The 18,832-nt window shown below is 43.9% G+C and overlaps 1 protein-coding gene and 1 pseudogene across 1 annotated transcript; both read right to left on the reverse strand.

The window, feature by feature from the left end:
• Window positions 1-4,573: 4,573 nt before the first annotated feature.
• On the reverse strand, window positions 4,574-5,859 carry LOC146634997 (P2Y purinoceptor 14-like). Its single transcript, XM_085350500.1, has 3 exons — window positions 5,755-5,859; window positions 5,411-5,670; window positions 4,574-5,216 (listed from the first exon to the last, which is right to left on the reverse strand). The coding sequence occupies exons 1-3, from the start codon at window positions 5,857-5,859 to the stop codon at window positions 4,574-4,576; spliced, it is 1,008 nt and encodes a 335-aa protein (XP_085206626.1).
• A 10,332-nt stretch (window positions 5,860-16,191) lies between these two features.
• Window positions 16,192-17,027, reverse strand: LOC146634998 (uncharacterized; annotated as a pseudogene).
• Between the last annotated feature and the right edge of the window lie 1,805 nt (window positions 17,028-18,832).

Raw genomic sequence — 18,832 nt, forward strand, 5'->3', positions numbered from 1 at the left:
ACCAAATTGACCATCCCAGCCTTGCCGTAATGGTCCATTTGATTCACCCTTTATTGTTTATTTTATTTTCACTTGCTGAATACGGGACAGACTTGACTGGGGGAAAGAAAGAGGGAAAGAGAAACAGCTGAGAAGAGGGACGGGGGAGAAGGGCAAAAAACAAAAACCAACAGAATGGGCAGAAGAAGAAAAAAGAAAAAAAATGCATCTATCGATCACCTGGATCACCTGCTGAGAAAGAAAAAAGAAAACAAGCAGAAGAGAACAAGAGTAATAGAATAAACAACATCACAATGATATATGGGAATATGACAGTAAAGGCCACAGCCCCGTCCTCCAGGGCATGAAGCAGGTATGGAGGAGATCAAGGCTCCAGACATCCAGAGGCCCCCAGAACACAAGAGACCAAGGAAGACCCACAGAGGGGCAGCTGCGCCACTGTCCCAGTAAGAGCTAAGGAGAGTCCCAGATGAGGGCTCATTCAGCAGCCGCGGAGCAGAAGCCAGGGGGGTTGCAGTGATGCGCCCGTGAGCTCCACCGGCAGCTGTTGTTTTAAACCTCTACAGCAGAGGTTCGAGGTAAAGGCTGTTTCTCTTTTAGTGCTTTTTTTTTAAATTTGTTGAAATGTATTTGATGTTTATTGTATTTTATGTTTTTAGTAGTGATTTTAGAAGATAAGCCAAGATAAGCCAGGTGTGCAGCAAACACAGTTGTCTGCTGGAGGTATGTTAACTTAATATATTTGACATTAAAAAAAAAGTATATTTATGCACTATAATCTAATTTATATTGTACTGCCTCCTGCAGGGCAGGCTGCACATGTGAATTTGTCACTGTTTTTTTCCTCCTTCTCCTTTTTGTTGGCTTTTTGGTTTTAGTAGGGTCACCTTTTAAACTGTTTTTTATGCCAGGTTTTGTTTTTATTTCTACTGGGCTGGTGCAATATTAGTCGGGCAATGTGCAATCCCTGAGCTGGGCTCTTACCTTAGGGGAATTAGGTCTTTTTAGAGGTGCTCCGTGTGGATTTGCAGTGAATAAGTTTTATTAAGAGTGATTTTAGTGCCACTGATTATTGCCTGAACTAAAACACTTAGTGCATGCGATAAGTGTTCTGTTGGGCTCTGTGGCGGAGGTGTGGTCCCGGGCACGGCTGCAGGGGAGGAGTGGTGCAGTGAGCTCAAAGGGGCGGTGCTGGAGACGCAGGTGAGAACAGCTGATGGCGTTTGGACTGATGATGGTTTCCTTACCCTTTTATAGTGAGACAGGAGAGGAGGGGAGGGGAGGCTGGAAATCAGCTGAGACTGGAGCAGTCAGACTGTGGACTATCATAATAAATGAAAACGAGAAATAAACGTGGCATCTGGCGACAAACAACTGTGCGTGTGTGAAGTGCATTTCACAGGCTCGGATTTATTTGGGGTGGATTTGTTTCTTTTAAAGCAACGAGCATCTGAGACCACCGGGGTAGAGCAAGCCCTCAGGTGATAGTTGCATTGCTGGCAGGTTGCACCAATAAGACTATCTTGTGTTCGTTAGTGACCTTTCCCATTTTGATGTTTTAGTCCTTTTGCAAACCCTTTGTGTTCTTTTAAAATAATAAATTTTAACATATCTGACTGATATTGACCCTGTTGTCCCGTTTATTCTGGGCTCGTTCCTGTAAGAGCTTTGGGCCTGAAAGTTTGCACAAGTAGTATAGAGGCCCTTAGCGGTTACTCGGTGGCTTTTACTCGCTACACAAACAAACTTTCTGACTGTGAACAGCACTGAAGTCATAATTAAGATCTGGTGGTACTTTTAATAAACATTTATCTTTAATATTACACAGCTTCATTTAAGTGCTATGGCTCCAGTGTCCTCTCAGAGATGGACAGCCTGAGCAGCAACTGAGAGCAGCCAGCAGGTGGCAGCACACCTCCAAAATTGGTTATGCTCATTGGAACTATGAAACCCCAACAGAGCGCTGAGAGTATGATTACATGCTTCCTGTTAAGGACACATTTAAGAGTCAAAAATAAAAGTTTACTTATAAGCTTGATAATTTAATTCAAGTCAGTTCAATTCAATTTTATTTATATAGCGCCAAATCACGACAAAAGTCGCCTCAAGGCGCTTCATAGATACAGAGAAAAGCCCAACAATCATATGACCCCCTATGAGCAAGCACTTTGGCGACAGTGGGAAGGAAAAACTCCCTTTTAACAGGAAGAAACCTCCGGCAGAACCAGGCTCAGGGAGGGGCGGGGCCATCTGCTGCGACCGGTTGGGGTGAGAGAAGGAAGACAGGATAAAGACATGCTGTGGAAGAGAGACAGAGGTTAATAACAAGTATGATTCAGGAGGAGTATTCAACATTTGTCTCTTATAAACATACAGGCTCAGGAGGAAGAGCAGGTCTTCTAGCAATTGTAATGTAGGTGGATTCGATTGAATGTTGGATAAGATGCTTAGATTAAAAAACGTATGAATTTGTGTGTAACTGGCTAAATGAGGCTTGTAGTTAAAAGTGCTTTGAGTGTTCAGATAGAGCTGAAAAGCGCTCTATAAGTGCCGAGCCCAAAGTTAAAATCTGAAAGTACTTCACTTGAACAGCAGCCAATCAGAAAAAAGCCTCAAACCACAAGAAGTCTGAGAACTCCGGCCTCCTTCATGACACTCTGAGGTCTTAGATTTTCAAACCGCTTCCTGTGCTCATTCTGAACGTTAACACACGGCTCAGTGTGGTTGTTCTTTTAGGTGTTACGATAAAGTTTAATGTCCAGCTGTTGATGAAAAGAGGATTTACAGATGATATCACTGCAGCTATATTTATTTATAACTATCCGCAGAAGAGCAAAAATAACACATATTTCACCACAGCGTACAGGACAGACACACACATCCCACAGCTATACACACTCTATTATTAGTTTTGTGTTGAGAAATCTGACTGTAGCCTCAGCCATCAGCTCAGTGGAAACAGTATGAGGAAGTAGCTGCTATGTTATACATGCACAACATGAAACAAAACAAAACCATAAAATATACAGAAGCACAGCAGCCATACTGTTCAGGGTTGTCTTTCCCTCCCAGTGTGTGCATGTCTGTGGAGCCTGAGGTCTATCCAGAATAAATCTGAGACCTGATTTTTAAGACAGTTTGGTTTGTTGCAATGTTGGAACTGAATTTAAGACATTGATGATATTTCTAAGTGTTCTATAGTCTAGAAAACTGAGGGTTAAAAGTTCTCCGCTTCTGATCAGTTCAGCTTCGCATGTCATGTTGTTGATGTACACATAAATAAAGCAAGAAAATAAAAAACCTTCAGATTATTTTCTACAGTATCTAAAGAGATTGTGACTGATAATAAGTCATTTACATCTGCAAACATTCTATTATTGCTGCAGGCAGTGTTGGGTGTAACGCGTGAGTCACTGTAATTAAATTATTTTTCCACTGAAAAAGTAGAGTAACTAATTACTGTTCATTTTTAGGTATTTTAAATACAGTTACTTACAATGTACTTGCGTGACATTGTAAAATAATTAAACTCGCTGAATATCATTATTTAATTTCAATAATTTGTCTTCTAAACGTAGAAGTAAACTGTGCCGCTTTAACATTGTTGTAGTGCAGCTGCGCGTCATTTTGCGCCAGTTTGCTGCACAGTCGTATTCTAAAGCGGAAGATGTCGGACTCGGCTGAAGCGAGTCGCTGTTTTATGAAATGGACATATTCCCGTCTCTTCACTTTTCTGAAACAAGCAGACAAGAAAATTACAGTAATATGTAAAAACTATCGGCTGCTGTTAATAGCAGGAGTAATCTACTGAAGCGCCTGACACGAGAGCATAGACGAACACTTCTGAGTGATCCTTGTTCATCATCCATCACCGCGGCAACTCCTGCTAAGCAGCAAAACGTGATTTTACTTCAGCAGCACAGAAAGCATCTGAAGGTGAGCTTAAAAAATGATTGCAGGCTACATTGTGGAAGAGATGCTACCGCTGCGTACTGTAGAGTCTCTGTCTTTAAAAAAATGTATTTAAAGAGTTTAATTTCTATTATTTGTCCACGCAAGGTTTATAGGTATTTTAAGAAGTATTTAGTTCAATTTTCTTATATACTATAAATACAATATTGATTAAGTAATTAGTAATTAGTAATTAATTACTTTTTTAAAGTAACTTACCCAACACTGGCTGCAGGTAGCTACAAGTGCTGACATATAGTCAGTCTGTGTGACACAGATTAACAACACAATCCAGGTCACAAAGAACAACATTCATTTTACTCTCAAACAAGCACAAAAGAACAACATGGTGATCGTTTATCAGCTCCAGGTTTTGGAAAACAACAACTGAAAGAAAGTAAACAAGATATAAAAATGTGATTGTTTAAGCTACATGTTAGCGTGGGGTGGATTCATTTTCTTTTCATCTCAAAATTAATGTAAAAAAAAAACCATAATGACAAAGTGAAAAATATTTTGTTTTCTATTCTTGAAAATATATTGAAAATTAAAAAATGATCATGATGTCATCACCCCATGAAATGTTGAGCTGAGCCTCATATTGATGTCTGAGCTCTTTTCTTTACAGCTCCTTGGTTTGGCTCGTTGCTGCTCTCACTCTCCTGGTTTGTTTGTTTGGATTGTTGACTCTCCAGGATGCCTTTCTCACGTGGACCCGAAAAGTCTTACAGAGGTAAAAGTAAACAAGTGGGTCCAGGCAGACGTTGAAAACTGACACCATGGCGGCAGCCTCCTTCAGGTAGTACAATAGCCGGCCCACAGTGTTGATGTCCCACAGAAAAGCATAGGGAAGACGAGCCAGGTGGTAGGGGACAAAGCAAACACAGAAGATGCTGACCAGCACCAACATGTTCCTGCGAGACTTCACCAGCTTCTCAGAGCCAGAGGAGGCCAGCTGCCTCTGCTGGGCCTGCAACACCCTGCGGGAGATGCTGTAGTAGAAGAAGACCAGGCATATGAAGACTAAGAGGAAGATGATGGTGCAGCTGATTTGGAATGCTTTATGAAGGACGCTGAATGACGTACTGAAGAGGGGCCCACAGTAGCAGCGGTCAGAGGTGAAAGGTTTGTGAGTGATGAAGAACATGATGTTGTAGGCGATTGTTGGAGCCAGGAGAAAAACCCAGGTGACCGTGGAGACGATGTGGGCAGTTCGTACTGTCTGCAGGATGTGAGTTCCTGAAGGATGGATGATTGTCAGATACCTGTAGAGATAAAAGAGGCAGTATACAACTTTACCAAACGAGTCAGTGGTGCCAAATCTGCAGAAGTCACTGTTAAAGTGAAACTAAATATTCATGTTCTTGCCAAAAGTACAGAGTTTAAGAGTGTAATTAACCAAAATCCTTGTTTTAACATTGTTATGAACTGCAATTTTAGCTCAGTAAATGTTCCTTACCTGTTAACAGCGATGTACCCCATGAAAAGGATGCTGGTGTACATGTTGAGGTACAGGGAAGTAGCTCCAATGCTGCAGTGGAGTATGTGCAAAATGGCCGAGTTGCTGGCATAGTGGATTATCCGCAGTGGCAGACAGAGGCAGAGCAGGAAGTCAGCAGCTGTCAGGTTCTGCAGGTAGACCATCAAGCTTCTGGATGCCTGCTGCTGAGTTTGAGAAATGTAAAACTTTAGGATGAAGCCATTGAGGAGTAAACCCACCTGTAGAGACACAGAGAGGATGTAAACAAGAGGACTTGATCCAGGAACCAGTTTCAGGGCACAATCTGACGATTTGAAACATACCAGAAACAGCAGACTGTAGACCAGCATAAAGAAAGGGTTGACTGATGGGACAACCAGATCACAGGTCTCATTGACAGATGAAGTCACATTTTTTGAGTCAGCCATGCTGAAAAACAAATATAATTCACAGAGATACTTTACACATTAAGAGGAGCAGCCTTCATTCAGTTCAAAGTTAATGAATGTGTCATGGTCGCTGTGTGGCAGGCAGGATGAGGACCCAATCACAAAACTCACAGACTCAGGGGATGAACTCAAAAAACAGCTTTATTGCTGAAGAGGCAGAACGTTGGAAAATACAAAACTAAACTGGGAAAAGTAAACTAACACTCGGAGAGAGAGACACAGGGAAATCCACGCAGCATGAGGGAGAACGTGACACAGAACTGAGGGAGACGCAGACATAAATACACAGAGGGTTAACGAGGGAAGTGGGAGCACACGGGGAACACAGGTGACACTGATAATCATAACAAGACACGGCAGGAGTGAACACAACACTAACGGGAGACGGGCAGAGTCAAACAGGAAGTACAGAGGTTCAGACAGGAGGAGAGAGAGCACGGGGAGAACACAGACATAACGGGCTGGGGAAAACATAGAATAAAACACAAAGAGAGACGAGGGCTCATAAATACACAGAGGGGCACACAGGGGGTAAGAGTCACGAAGGGAAAACACTTAGGGAACAACACAACAGGGCAACTCAGGAAACATGGCCTAAGGAACGAAATACAAAAATACAAGGAACTAAGAATACTGGGCCCACATGGCCCAGGACCATGACAGAATGTGTTTAAGGAGGATTGCTGTACGTCCTCACTATCATGTCTTTATTAAAACTCATTGGAAAGCTTTCAGTTCTGTTATGACCCCCTCTGCTAAGGGCCAGAGGGAGAGTAACATAAACGAGTCCTTACACAGGAATCTAACAGAAACAGGGATTTTATTACCAATTTTACAACTGCAAACTGTCAGGGCTGCGCACAACAAGCCACTGGGCAACATTAAATACCCACACAAAGGAAATAAGACACAAGGGCACTCTAGATAGCTGAACGAGGCTCGAGGAAGGGAAGAAAAATAACTCAGTACAATAAACTCTACACAGCTAACAACAATAGCTGAACGAGGCTCGAGGAAGGGAAGAAAAATAACTCAGTACAATAAACTCTACACAGCTAACAACGGAACAAACAAGCGGGGCTGGACAGTGCTCGGCTTTACACACACAGTTTAACTAGCAGGCATTCTCAGGCCGCACTCTCCCAGACCCAGACTGCGCTCTCAGTCTAAAGACGCCACACCAAATGACACATATAAAGCACAACGTTTCACATCGTTTCGAATCATCAAGTCTTATGTTCAATATTGAGTAAATATTTGTATTTTTCCAGAAAGTGTAAACAAAAATACCCAAATACATATTTTTATGATCAAAAAAGAGCGGGCGTTAAATGTTTCAGGCTTGAGAGGTGAGATCTGAATCTTGGCAGAAGTCAGTTGCAGTCCTGAGGCAGCTGTGTGAACTGCTTTTCTTTCCCATGACAGGAGCCACTGAAAGTCATCTTTTAAGTTAAGTATGAAATCAGTAGAAATACTAAAGATTTGAGGATGAGCAACAGGACTCACCTGTTTCTCCAGTTTTTGGTGAGCAGAAGAAGCTGCTTGCGTCGTTATGTCCCCTCAGTTAATAAGTATCACCGTAGATCAGGAAACACACAGTAACCAAACTGATAACCGGCACTCTGACTTATTTCCTGTTTTTCGTCACTACTATAAGTAAAGACAGTGATGTTATGATATAAAGTGTGTGAGTTTATTACATACTTCATGTGTCTGCCCTTTTTTTGTAGATTATCTCATATTAAGTCACACCATAGCTCTTTGACAAGATGCACAATTAACAGGCTGAAATCAAAAGCGCAAACAAAACAGAAGATTTTTGATCTATCTGTGACTTCACTCCTATTGGCTTCTTTTTGTTTTAAGATATTCCTTTGTTGCACTTTTATGTTATGTTGAATTTAAAGTGCATTTGTCACTCTGTTTATCAAACCATCCACACAAGTTGCATCACCATCTTCTTCGTGGTCTTCATATCCCTGGTTTTCTTCTACTACAGCACCTCCTACAGGGTGTTGCTGGGACAGCAGAGGCATCTGGCCTCCTTTGGTGTTTCATTCCAGTGAGACCAGTCACCTAAATCCCAAGGATTCATAAACAACACAAGTTCTTACTGAGATCAGAGATCAATATGAGGCTGAACTCAACATGAACACACTCCCAACAGTGTAAATGTTGTTACTGTGGCCAATCTGGTCCAACACACAGGCATGTACGATGGCTACCCTTCCCTTAGCCTGGCTTTGCCAGAGGTTTCTTCCTGTTAAGATTGAGATTTTCCTTCTGACTGTCACCAAGCTCTTGCTCATAGGGGGATCGTGTGATTCTTGGGTCTGTCTGTATTTTTGTAGGGCCTGTGCCTTACAATAATAAGACAACGTAATAAGACAACTTATTAATAACCTCCCTTCATGTTTTAAAGTCTATTCTCACTATAAATATATTGTTTAGTGTTGAAGGTGCTATGTTGGGTCGGTGTGTTGTGGAATGGGGGGGTGACATAACCCCCCAAGACCCTCAGAGTCTTAGTTGCAGAAAAAAATGAATTGTGAAGGGGTTAATGGGGTCACTGCTGTAGCCCAACCCTCCAGCCTCCCAATACACCTGCCCACCAAGGCCCTGTGTGTGTGTGGTGATATGTTGTGAACCGTAGTGACTATAGTGTAATTAAAAATTCAAAAGGAGGGGCAGTAAGCACAGTGTGGCTAATTTAAAGTAGAGTCTTAGTCCCGGGTAATTCTGTTTAAAAAAAGTTTGTTTCTTGATCTTACATGGTAAGCGCACTGCATTATCAGGGTACAGGTCGTATTATTAAGTCACATCATTTTTGATAACCAAAGCAGGGCTTTGGCCTCCTCCAGCCCACATCGTCTACATCCCCAGACCGTTAGCGTTAAGGGGACAAAGGGGGGCCGACAAATGAAGGCCTCCCTTTTACCCTGATAATTTCTGCTTCTTGGGATGATACAGCTTCATTTTTAATAAGACATGGTATATCATGAGGTCAGAGACTTCAATTTTAAATATAATAAACTAAGGAAAACGTGTGGCAGCTTTTAAACTTTACTGACAGCAAAGAAGAAAAAGAAAGGAAAGCATTTAACAAAACCAGAAGTTTCATGAGAAGGCTGTGTGCAGGCAGGAGTGGTGGTAAAGAGAACCCATATTGCAGACTCACACAGGCAAAATAATGCAGTCAAAACAGCTTTACTGATGAAACATAAAATAACTAAACTGAAAATACCAAAAAAGACACAGATTTTCAGGAAACATAACACAGAGATGTGGACTTGACAAGAGGGGATACAGCAGACGGGGGAGACAGAGCAACTAAGCAACACAGACCGAACATTAACAAAGAAACCAAAAGACTAGAAACAAGAAATCAGGTCTCCTAACAAGAAGCCCCCATTGAAGAGAGCAAATAGATCAGCAAACAATATCTGAAAGAACATTTCTATTTGTGCTCAGTGGTGATTTTTTTTTCCTTTTTATGTAGTTTTGAAAATAATATATTGCACCTGGCCTCTGTGGCGCCTCCTGTGGGTGGAGGTCTTACAGGACACGTACGAACTCCTGCTTGTTTTCCAATTAACCTGCCCTTGTAGCTTCTTATTGGCAGAGCACACCTGATCCAGGTAACCAGCAGCAGGTAGGAAAGGGATAACTCAAAAACAAGCAGGAGGCTCACACTGGAGGACTGGAGTTTGACAGGCCTGTCTTACAGTAAGGTTAGCACACGTCTTCTCTTCGAGCTCTGCCTGCCAAAGTCATTGTGCGAGAATGTTAGATGAGGTGCTTGGGTTTATAAAAACAGCAGTTGTATGAATGTGTGATTGGCTGAATGAAGCTTGTAATAAAAAGTGCTTTGAGTGTTTGCTTAGAAAAGAAAAAAAAACAAGAAGTACCAGTTTATTTATCATAAGCACAAATTAAGCTTTTAATGTGAAAGAGACCACCCAGGAAGTGATTGGTGTGGTAACTTGTGTCAAAGACGAGCGCCTCAGCAGAGCTCGGAGTCTGTGACACATAGGTAGAGTGTTGTTAACAGCACATCACTGAGTACGGTGCAGACCCAAAGATAGAGCGCAGTTGTTCTTCCAAGTGTTACAATAAAGTGTATTGTGAGGATATACTGATGTTTGCACACATAAAGACATTTTCAGGGAGAACATGAATTGGCCATTTACAGCTGCAAGCGTGGCAATATTTCACAGTTAGCTACAGTAACTACTGCTACCCCTGATATACGGTTCATATTTTGACTGTTTTTCTTCTCTTTAAGGGAAAGACGAAAACACTCACAGTAGTGATAAAGGATATTCGTGTGAACCAGAGAGGTGACAGATAGCTGAGCTGATTCAAATCACGCTGAAACCACAAGATGGATCAAATTGGCTTAAAACGATGAATATCATAAAAGTTACAGCCCCAAGGGAAACTGGACACCCACAAAGCTGTTAGTTCCTGTTACACAACTGCAGGATAAAAAAGAAAATGTTACAACTACAGGGGGACCATTTATCGACTTTTACTGTGAAACTGTGTCACAGGACTTTATTACAACTGTAATAAAGAGTAGAGAGTAGAGAGTGTTCCTTCAGTGTCTGACATGTGTTTGACTACTTCCGCTAAGCTTTTTAAACAAATTAAAAGCTGCTGATTGAAACTGCTGATAAGATTCAGAGGAGAAACCACAACCTTTGAGCAGACTGAGATCATGATTTGAATGAGAAAAATGATATTTGGTTTTGTGACATCAGCAGAAGACGAGAAAACCTCAAAGACAGAGAAGATAAAGTCTGACAGTGGAAACATGAACACGCATGTTGTCTGCATGAGTGTGTTTGTGACGAGTTCATGAAGACTTGGGATCCATCACATCACTGAACTCATCTGACTCTCAAAACAAATGTACATCTTAGCATTTAATAACATGTTGAACTTTTCCTTAAAGCTCATTGGTTTAACTTGTTGCTGTAACAATGTCAGCCTGCTCCTTCCTGCTCTCACTCTCCTGGTTTGCTTGTTGGATGTTCTTCCCCCTCAAAACCTTTCTCAGGTTCACCTGAGCCCGAAAACTCTTACAGAGGTAAAAGTAAACACCTCCCTATACTGGAGCAGAAAAGTATAGGGAAGTCGAACGAGGTGATAGGGGACAAAGCAAACACAGAAGATGCTGACCAGCACCAACATGTTCCTGCGAGACTTCACCAGCTTCCCAGAGCCAGAGGAGGCCAGCTGCCTCTGCTGTGCCTGTGACACCCTACAGGAGGTGCTGTAGTAGAAGAAGACCAGGGATATGAAGACCACGAGGAAGATGATGGTGCAGCTGACATGGGTAATTTTGGAGAACACGTTGACCGATGTGCCTATATAACCACACCTGATGGAGACCATCAAGCTGCTCGATGCCTGCTGCTTAGCCCGACAACAGTAAAACTTCATGATGAAGCCATTGAGGAGTAAACCCACCTGAATGCGGTGCAGAAAGGATGGGGAAGGCAGGACTTTGGTAGATGCACAGAGAACCTTAAACCAATTTGTACCAGAGCAGGTGTGCTGAAGTTCCATGTCTTGAGCACATCTGAAAATCTGAAACTTACCAGAAACAACAGACTGTAGACCACCACAAAGAAAGCATGGACTGGTGTTCTGACAACATCACAGGGTCGGAGGTTGTGTCTGTATATATATATATATATATATATACATAGTATATATATATATATATATATATACTATGTGTATATATATATATATATATATATATATACACACACATATATATATATATATATATATATATATATATATATATATATATATACACATATATACACATAGTATATACACTGGGTGAATGTGCAGTAGTAGTAGCAAGCAGGTGAATTCTGTACATTAATATGAATAGACATCTGACTATTTATATTGAGATAGATTTATATTGAGAAAAAGAAATTTTCCAACAGACAGTGATTGCAGAACATAGTTTGCATCTTCTATGCAAATTATAGAGCAATATTCCAGTGACCAAAGTAAAAAGGCAAAAGATGGGAAGGGAGCGGTTCAACAATTTTCAACAGCTGACTGACGACAGATTGACAAAACTCATCCAGCAATCACAGTGAAGAAGATGATTTTGTTCATTGCAATAAATTGTACAGACCAAGTTGAACTCAAATCAGAGAAGATGATAATAATTGTGAAAGGGGATGAGAAATCTTTTGGTATAAAAGATATTTCCTGGGAGCAGGTTCATAAGACACTGGGGAGAGATGAGAAGGCATAAAGGTAGTAGTCAGTGCAGGGGAGGCATCCCCCCCCCCCCCCCCCCCCCCCCCCCCGTCCCCTTCTGGCTGCCTGTGCCTCGATTTTATTCCACAACTTAGGATCTTGGGGGTGGGCACGCTACACGGAGTCCAAGTTACCATCAGGGTGTACACCTCACCCTTGGCATCGTTGCCCACCTCTCAATTTTAAATACACGTAGACATTGAGGGCTAACAGGAGGGACCATGCGCTTACCTGCTGCTCTCTGGCAGGTAGCTCCATGCCCTCCTGGGTTTTAATTGCACCTTAGAACACACATGCATCAACACTACAATGAGCGGGTGGAGGGAGGTTTGGAGTCTTCACACACCCCGTTCTCTGCGGCCTTTTGGAGCGGGGAGGGGGGGCTGGGAGGAGGAGTTGGCTGTCTGATTGTGGTCTGGAATGTGGGGCCTCCCTGCTGCTGCGGAGTCGGGGCGGACTGCTTCTCTCCACCCGAGGGAAAAGGGTAACACCACCTGGGTCTGGGTGCAGTTCCCCCTCCAGGGGCAAGGGTACCTAGACCCGGTTCTTGGAGTACACTTGGGGAGTGTGATTGTGTGTACAGCGTCTCTTTATGTCTGTCAGCCTCTCGGCCTGGGGCTCGGTCACTCTGGCACAGCTGGCTGCCGGCTGAGCTCACGGGCACGTCACTGTAACCCCCCCCCCCTTTTTGGGACAGTGGCGCGGCTGCCCCTCTGTGGGTCTTCCTTGGTCTCTTGTGTTCTGGGGGCCTCAGGATGTCTGGAGTTTTGATCTCCTCCATACCTGCTTCATGCCCTGGAGGACGGGGCTGTGGCCCCCCCACACTCTCTAGCAGATCATTACATGAAGGAACCTTTTAAAAAAAACAAGCGCGTCCATGCTCACAGGTGTACACACGGGTGATCACACCCACAAACTACCTCAAAGCACACTGTGTGCTGTCGATCTTACGTGCTGCACAATAATGTTTAATATTTAGTATTTACTGTTATATTCACATAGATCATCGTGATGTTGTTTATTATGTTGCTCTTTTTTCTGCTTGTTTTCAATTTTTTTTTTCTCAACAGGTGATCCAGGTGATTGATATATGCATTTTTTTGTCTGCTTATTTTGTTGTTTTTTGCCCTTCTCCCCCGTCCCTCTTCTCTGCTGTTTTTCTTTCCCTCTTTCTTTCTCCCTTTTCTTTTCCCCAGTCAAGTCTGGGGTATTTAGCAAGTGAAAATAAAATAAAATAAACAATAAAAGGTGAATCAAATAGACCATTACGGTAAGGCTGGGATGGTCCATTTGGTAAAGTAAATCCGTTGGACATCTTTCTTCGCCTTTAGACAATAATTCTGATGCAAAAGAGCCAAACGGGACAGGCAAACAAACAAAAAAGACCACTGACGTGTCGGATGCCGCGGTGGGCGCCGTGTTGGAACAAAGCGTCTCCAGCGTCTGGAAGCCGCTCACCTTTTTCAGTCGCACGCTCTGTGACGCCGAAAGCAAGTGCAGCATTTTCCATAGAGAGTTGTTGCCTCGGCACCTCGTCGACGCAGATCATACTTGGTCTGCGACCATAAGCCTTTGACCTTCGATCTGACCAAGATTTCCAACCCTTGGAGCGCTCGCCAGCAGCGCCAGTTAGCGGGCATTTCGGAGTCCATTTCGATGGACATTCAGCATGTGGCTGGCAAGTCCAACTGGTCGCTGACTGTCTGTCCCGCGTGTTGGTTTCTCCCGTGTACGTCAGCGCCGACTACACCGCCATGGCCGCTAAGCAGCACGCTGACCCGGACGTCCTTGCACTTCGTTACGTGTAGACGGGCCTTGGGTTGGAGGACAAGCCGGTGTGGGACAGCGGTCCGCATTTCTACCGGTCGCTGCGACTGGTCGTTCCTCTTTCGTGGCTCCGTCGCGTTTTCAACTCAGCCCTCTCTCTTCATGGCGTATATGCTTCAGTCAGCTCCAGGTTCGTTTGGCCAGGCCTGTGGAAATTGGTTTAAGAGCAAGTGCCCCTCGAACCCTTCCATGTACCTGGTCGGCGTTTCGACTATGTAAATGTTGATCTGGTTTGCCATCCTCCTTAGTCGCAGGGTTTCACGCACCTTTTGACTGTGTTGGATTGCACAACCAGGTGGCCGGAGGCGGTCCCCCTGGCTCCATGACGGCAGAAGCGATGGCCAGGGCTTTCGTGTCGACGTGGGTTTCACGTTTTGGTCCCCCTGCTGACATTACCTCAGACAGCGGCCCCCAGTTCGTTTTGGAGCTTTGATCTGCCATGTCTGACGGCCCGGGGGTCAAGGTCCACTGCACTACGGTGTACCACCTGCAGGCTAACGGGATGTGTGAGCAGTTTCACCAGTCACTCGAGGCTGCGCTCCGGGCTTATTTAACGGGTGGCAACTGGGTTGACCATCTTCCCTGGGATTTATTGGGATTGCGCAGCACTGAGCTGGTCCTTGGTCGTGTGTCTGGGGAGTTTTTGCCTAGTTATCCATCTCCCCGGTTCAGCCGTTCTGGCCATTTGCATAAGCCCCGGTCTTTGGGTGTTCGGGAGGGTTCTGCTGGTTTTTGGTGCAATGTGCCCAGCTGCAGGTGAATAAAGTCGGAATAGAAAGTTACAGTTCCTGTTTTGTCTGTATTATGGTGAATTATATATTTTTATGTACTTTACATTTGTTTTGTAGTTGTGTGTCTTATTTAAATGTTACCATATCAACCAAAGAGCATTAAGGGGCAGAGAGGAGGATGTTACTCTCAATGTTGTTGGTGCATTTCAGGAGGACACTGCTAATAAAGTTAGACAATTACACAGTGAATTTGCATTGATTTGCAAAATACCACAGTTTTTGTTGTATCATTTTATTATTATGTTCTAATTTTGATCTTAGCTAGCTTTTCCCTCCATCCATTCACTTCCGCTTCTCCTTTTCAGGGTCGCGGGGGGCGCTGGAGCCTATCCCAGCTGTCATAGGGCGAGAGGCGGGGTACACCCTGGACAGGTCGCCAGTCTGTCGCAGGACTAACACACAGGGACAGACAACCATTCACACCTAATGGAAATTTGGATTTTCCAATTAACCTATCCCCACAAACTGCATGTCTTTGGACAGTGGGAGGAAGCCGGAGTACCCAGAGGGAACCCACGCAAACACAGGGAGAACATGCAAACTCCACACAGAAAGACCCCGGCCTGATGTTGGAATTGAACTCAGGACCTTCTTGCTGTGCGGCAACAGTGCTAACCACCGTGCCACCGTGCTGCCTTTTAGTTTTTCGGGTCACTCTATATTTCCTTTTTTTTTTTTTTTTTTTTTTTTTTACTCGTTCAGGACACATTTATTAGTAAAAAATACGTTATGTACATAACATTGTTAATAGTAATATGCATTTTATTTACATTACAGATCTCCACGGCCTGCCATGAAAATCGTGAAATATACCCCCCCCCCCCCCCAAAAAAAAAAAGGCGATCTGGCCATTCGTGTCCCATTTCCCCGTCACAACAGTTGGCATACCTTATAACATACCGAGTTTCAGTTGGAAACAAGTGCGTCTCATTTACTTTTTTTCCGGGACTCCGCTGAAGCCCACTCAGCAAGGACAGCTTTGAGTCAAGTGCTAAACGTTATCTTTGCATCCCCATCCAAAATATAAATAAAAACAAACTATGTGCAAAAAGGACATGTGAAATCATCTGATGTGCATCATACTGGTGTTTCTTAAATAGATAACGAATAGCATAAGTCACAGTTACCACCTCCCCAAGGTAGACTCCGCACCTTTGTCCAAAAAAATGTTAGCGCAACACTTTGAAAGACCGCGACATCACTGAATGGGTGCACTAGTGGAGGCCACCACGGCAACTGGCGACACAGCGTGGACATATGGGTGTGAGAATGGATACACTGATGTAGCAGACATCCTGCTGCAGGCTGGCTCGTAGCTGTTACACAAACGGACGTGTTGTTGGACGTGGACCCATTCATGTCGTGGTCTTCAATATGTTGCTCTCAGTTTTGTCAGTCATGCCAAAAGATAGTCAATCATTGAGCTGTCCAAGCTGGGCAGACTGGGGACCATCAGGTCCTGGAAGCACAGATCCGACAGGTCGGCCATGGTCTCTATAGAGCTGGAGAGAGCCTGGAGGCCTTGCTGACTCTGGATGTCTTCCTTGTGGACAGGATGGCCACGTTCTGCTGGCTGTACCCCCCGTGCATTGAGAAAAGCTTCAAAGTCCTCTGGTAAATCCAACTCATCCAGCCCTTCGTATGGAAACACGTCTTGGCAGTAGCTGGTGAAGTCCTGGGATTGGTGGCAAAAGATTTGGGGAACGTCTGGTGACTTGGTCTGGATGTCCAGGATTGACGAGAGCCTGGTGGACTGAGGTAGACTGGGCACCCGGTAGTCTGTTGGAGATGCAAGGCTGGGACTAGGAGGTGGAGGAGAAGCCACCTGAGGAGTGCACGGTGTCTTGTGCCTGACCTGTGAAGGTTTGGTGGCTCCTCGAGTTGATTTCTTAGTCTTGAAGAAGCGTGCGCGCCGATTTTGAAACCAAACCTGAATTTTAGACTCCGGTAGTCCAGTTAGAGTGGCCAGGGTTTTCCTCCCATTGATATCCGGGTAGGGTGTAGCAGAGAAGGCCCTCTCCAGCTGGCTCAGCTGCGCCTTGCTGAATATTGTGCGCTTCCGGCGGCACTTTGTCTTCGAGTTGATTGTGTATGGAACATGGTGCACCGTGCTGGAGCGCTGTGCTGACCCGTTGTTGTTGCTGTAAAATCCATCCCGCACGCTGTGTCCGAAGCACGCAGCCGAGTTCTGCAGACACAACACGACCCCCTGCGTGGCATCCTCTTGCACATCACAGACGCTATCGGGCTTTGCGAACGCGTGGCTTTGATGTGCTGCTCACCTGTTAATGGCTGTCTGGATAATAGGTGTCTGTTTGATCCCCTATGGCCTGTTAATGGGCCCCGTTTAGACCAGAGAGACAGCTTGTCTTCAGCTACGGACAACGAGATGCTCCAGAAACCTTAACCCTTGTATGGTGTTCGGGTCTGTGAGATGCGTTTTCAGTTTTTCTCAAAAGAAAAATTAAACAATTAATTATTTTTTCAACCTGAAATTCATTGGCTTTGGCTTATTTTCTGTGAAGAACATAAATCCGAACTAATTTTCAATGACCTCATACTGTACCTCCCCCCACGCATTTACATTACATAGAAGGTGTTCGGGTCCACTGGACCCAGGTCTAATAAAAGTGTTGAAAGTGCAGGTCCTGTGTTCCCACACTCTGTCTTCCTCCTTTCTGGTGCTGCTGATAGTGTTTTCTTCCCCTCCTGCTCCGCACAAAGTTGCAACATTGTTGAAAATTCAACTATCAACACCGTCTGCTCTGACATTCCCACACATTTTACCCTCTTTCTTGAGGGATCCAAATTTTATTTTCTCATACCCTGTCCCTCCTGCAAATTAGGGGCATAATACTATAAATAAGACTTTGCCAGTGTGGTTCTTTATCACAACTGATCAAGATGGCAAAAGATTATCTGCTGCGAGGGCCATCTGATTGATTTTGGAAGAGAGAGGAGCTTCGGATGATGATGTTGACAAAGAGGTTTCAGAATATTTCACATTTCTGAAGATTCAGAGTCTGACAGTGACTTTGAAGAAGAGGATGAGGTTGAACACCATTTAGTAACAAAACGAAGACGAGTACCCCATCTGCAGCCAGCTCCAGGACCAGAACAAGCCCACCAGACAGCAAGTGAAGAAATATGGATGTCAATAACTGGTGAAATTGAATGGTCTTCTTGCCCAAGAAACCAGCCACCCTGCAGAGCTGTTACTGTGATAAGCCAGGGCCAACACGGCTGACAGTTACTCATGTGCAGGACATCAAGTCTTCATTTGAGCTTTTCATCCCAGATTCCATCCAGAAAATTATTCTGGATTGCAGATCTAGAAGGAAGGTGTGTTTTTGGAGAGAGGTGGAAGGAGATCTAAGAACCCCAAAGGCCTACTTTGGGGTTCTTATCCTTGCAGGAGTTTTCAGGTCCAAAGGGGAATCCACAGAATCCCTGTGGGATGCAGAAACTTGCAAGAACCTTTCAGTGCATCAATGTCTCTGGAAAACTTCCACAAAATTTCCAGGATTATCCGATTTGATAACCGAGACGACAGACCAGCTCGACGGCAGAGAGACAAGCTAGCTGCCATTAGGACAGTGTGGGATAAGTGTGTGCACCACCTCTCCCTGTTTTACAACCCTGGGCCTAATGTCACCATTGATGAGCAGCTGATCCCATTTAGTTGTGAAAGATATTGCTTCACGTGTAAATGTGTTGTGTCTTTCCACTCACTCCACTTGATTATAACTGATTTATTTTTTTATAACATTTAAAAAAAAACAAAAACAAAAAAACGAGAAGCACATTAATTCATAAATGTGATCTAACAAAGGTAAAGGGAAAAAATTAACCATGTTTGCTGTTCATATGGCTTGTAATTGGGATGAAGTAAACATCTGATGAGTAATTTAACAAAAAATTGTCTGATAGTGTTAATTTGGAAATCCAAAACTCTAGCGGGTCCACCAGACCCATGAACACTGGCTGGGTAACAAAAATATGAACACCACACAAGGGTTAAAATGGAAAGATGAATC

Source organism: Diplotaxodon limnothrissa, linkage group LG3 (genome assembly GCF_057381915.1).
Source record: "Diplotaxodon limnothrissa isolate DT_005_m linkage group LG3, D_limnothrissa_male_GT1.1, whole genome shotgun sequence".
Lineage (NCBI taxonomy): Eukaryota > Metazoa > Chordata > Actinopteri > Cichliformes > Cichlidae > Diplotaxodon > Diplotaxodon limnothrissa.

Bases quoted from the DNA above. Each gene is read 5' to 3' on its own strand.
- LOC146634997 (XM_085350500.1), bottom strand. From the start codon at position 5,859: ATGGCTGACTCAAAAAATGTGACTTCATCTGTCAATGAGACCTGTGAT. The intron at 5,671-5,754 runs GTATGTTTCAAA...GTGTCTCTACAG, and splicing joins TCTACAGTCTGCTGTTTCTG to GTGGGTTTACTCCTCAATGG. The intron at 5,217-5,410 runs GTAAGGAACATT...TTATCTCTACAG, and splicing joins GGGTACATCGCTGTTAACAG to GTATCTGACAATCATCCATC.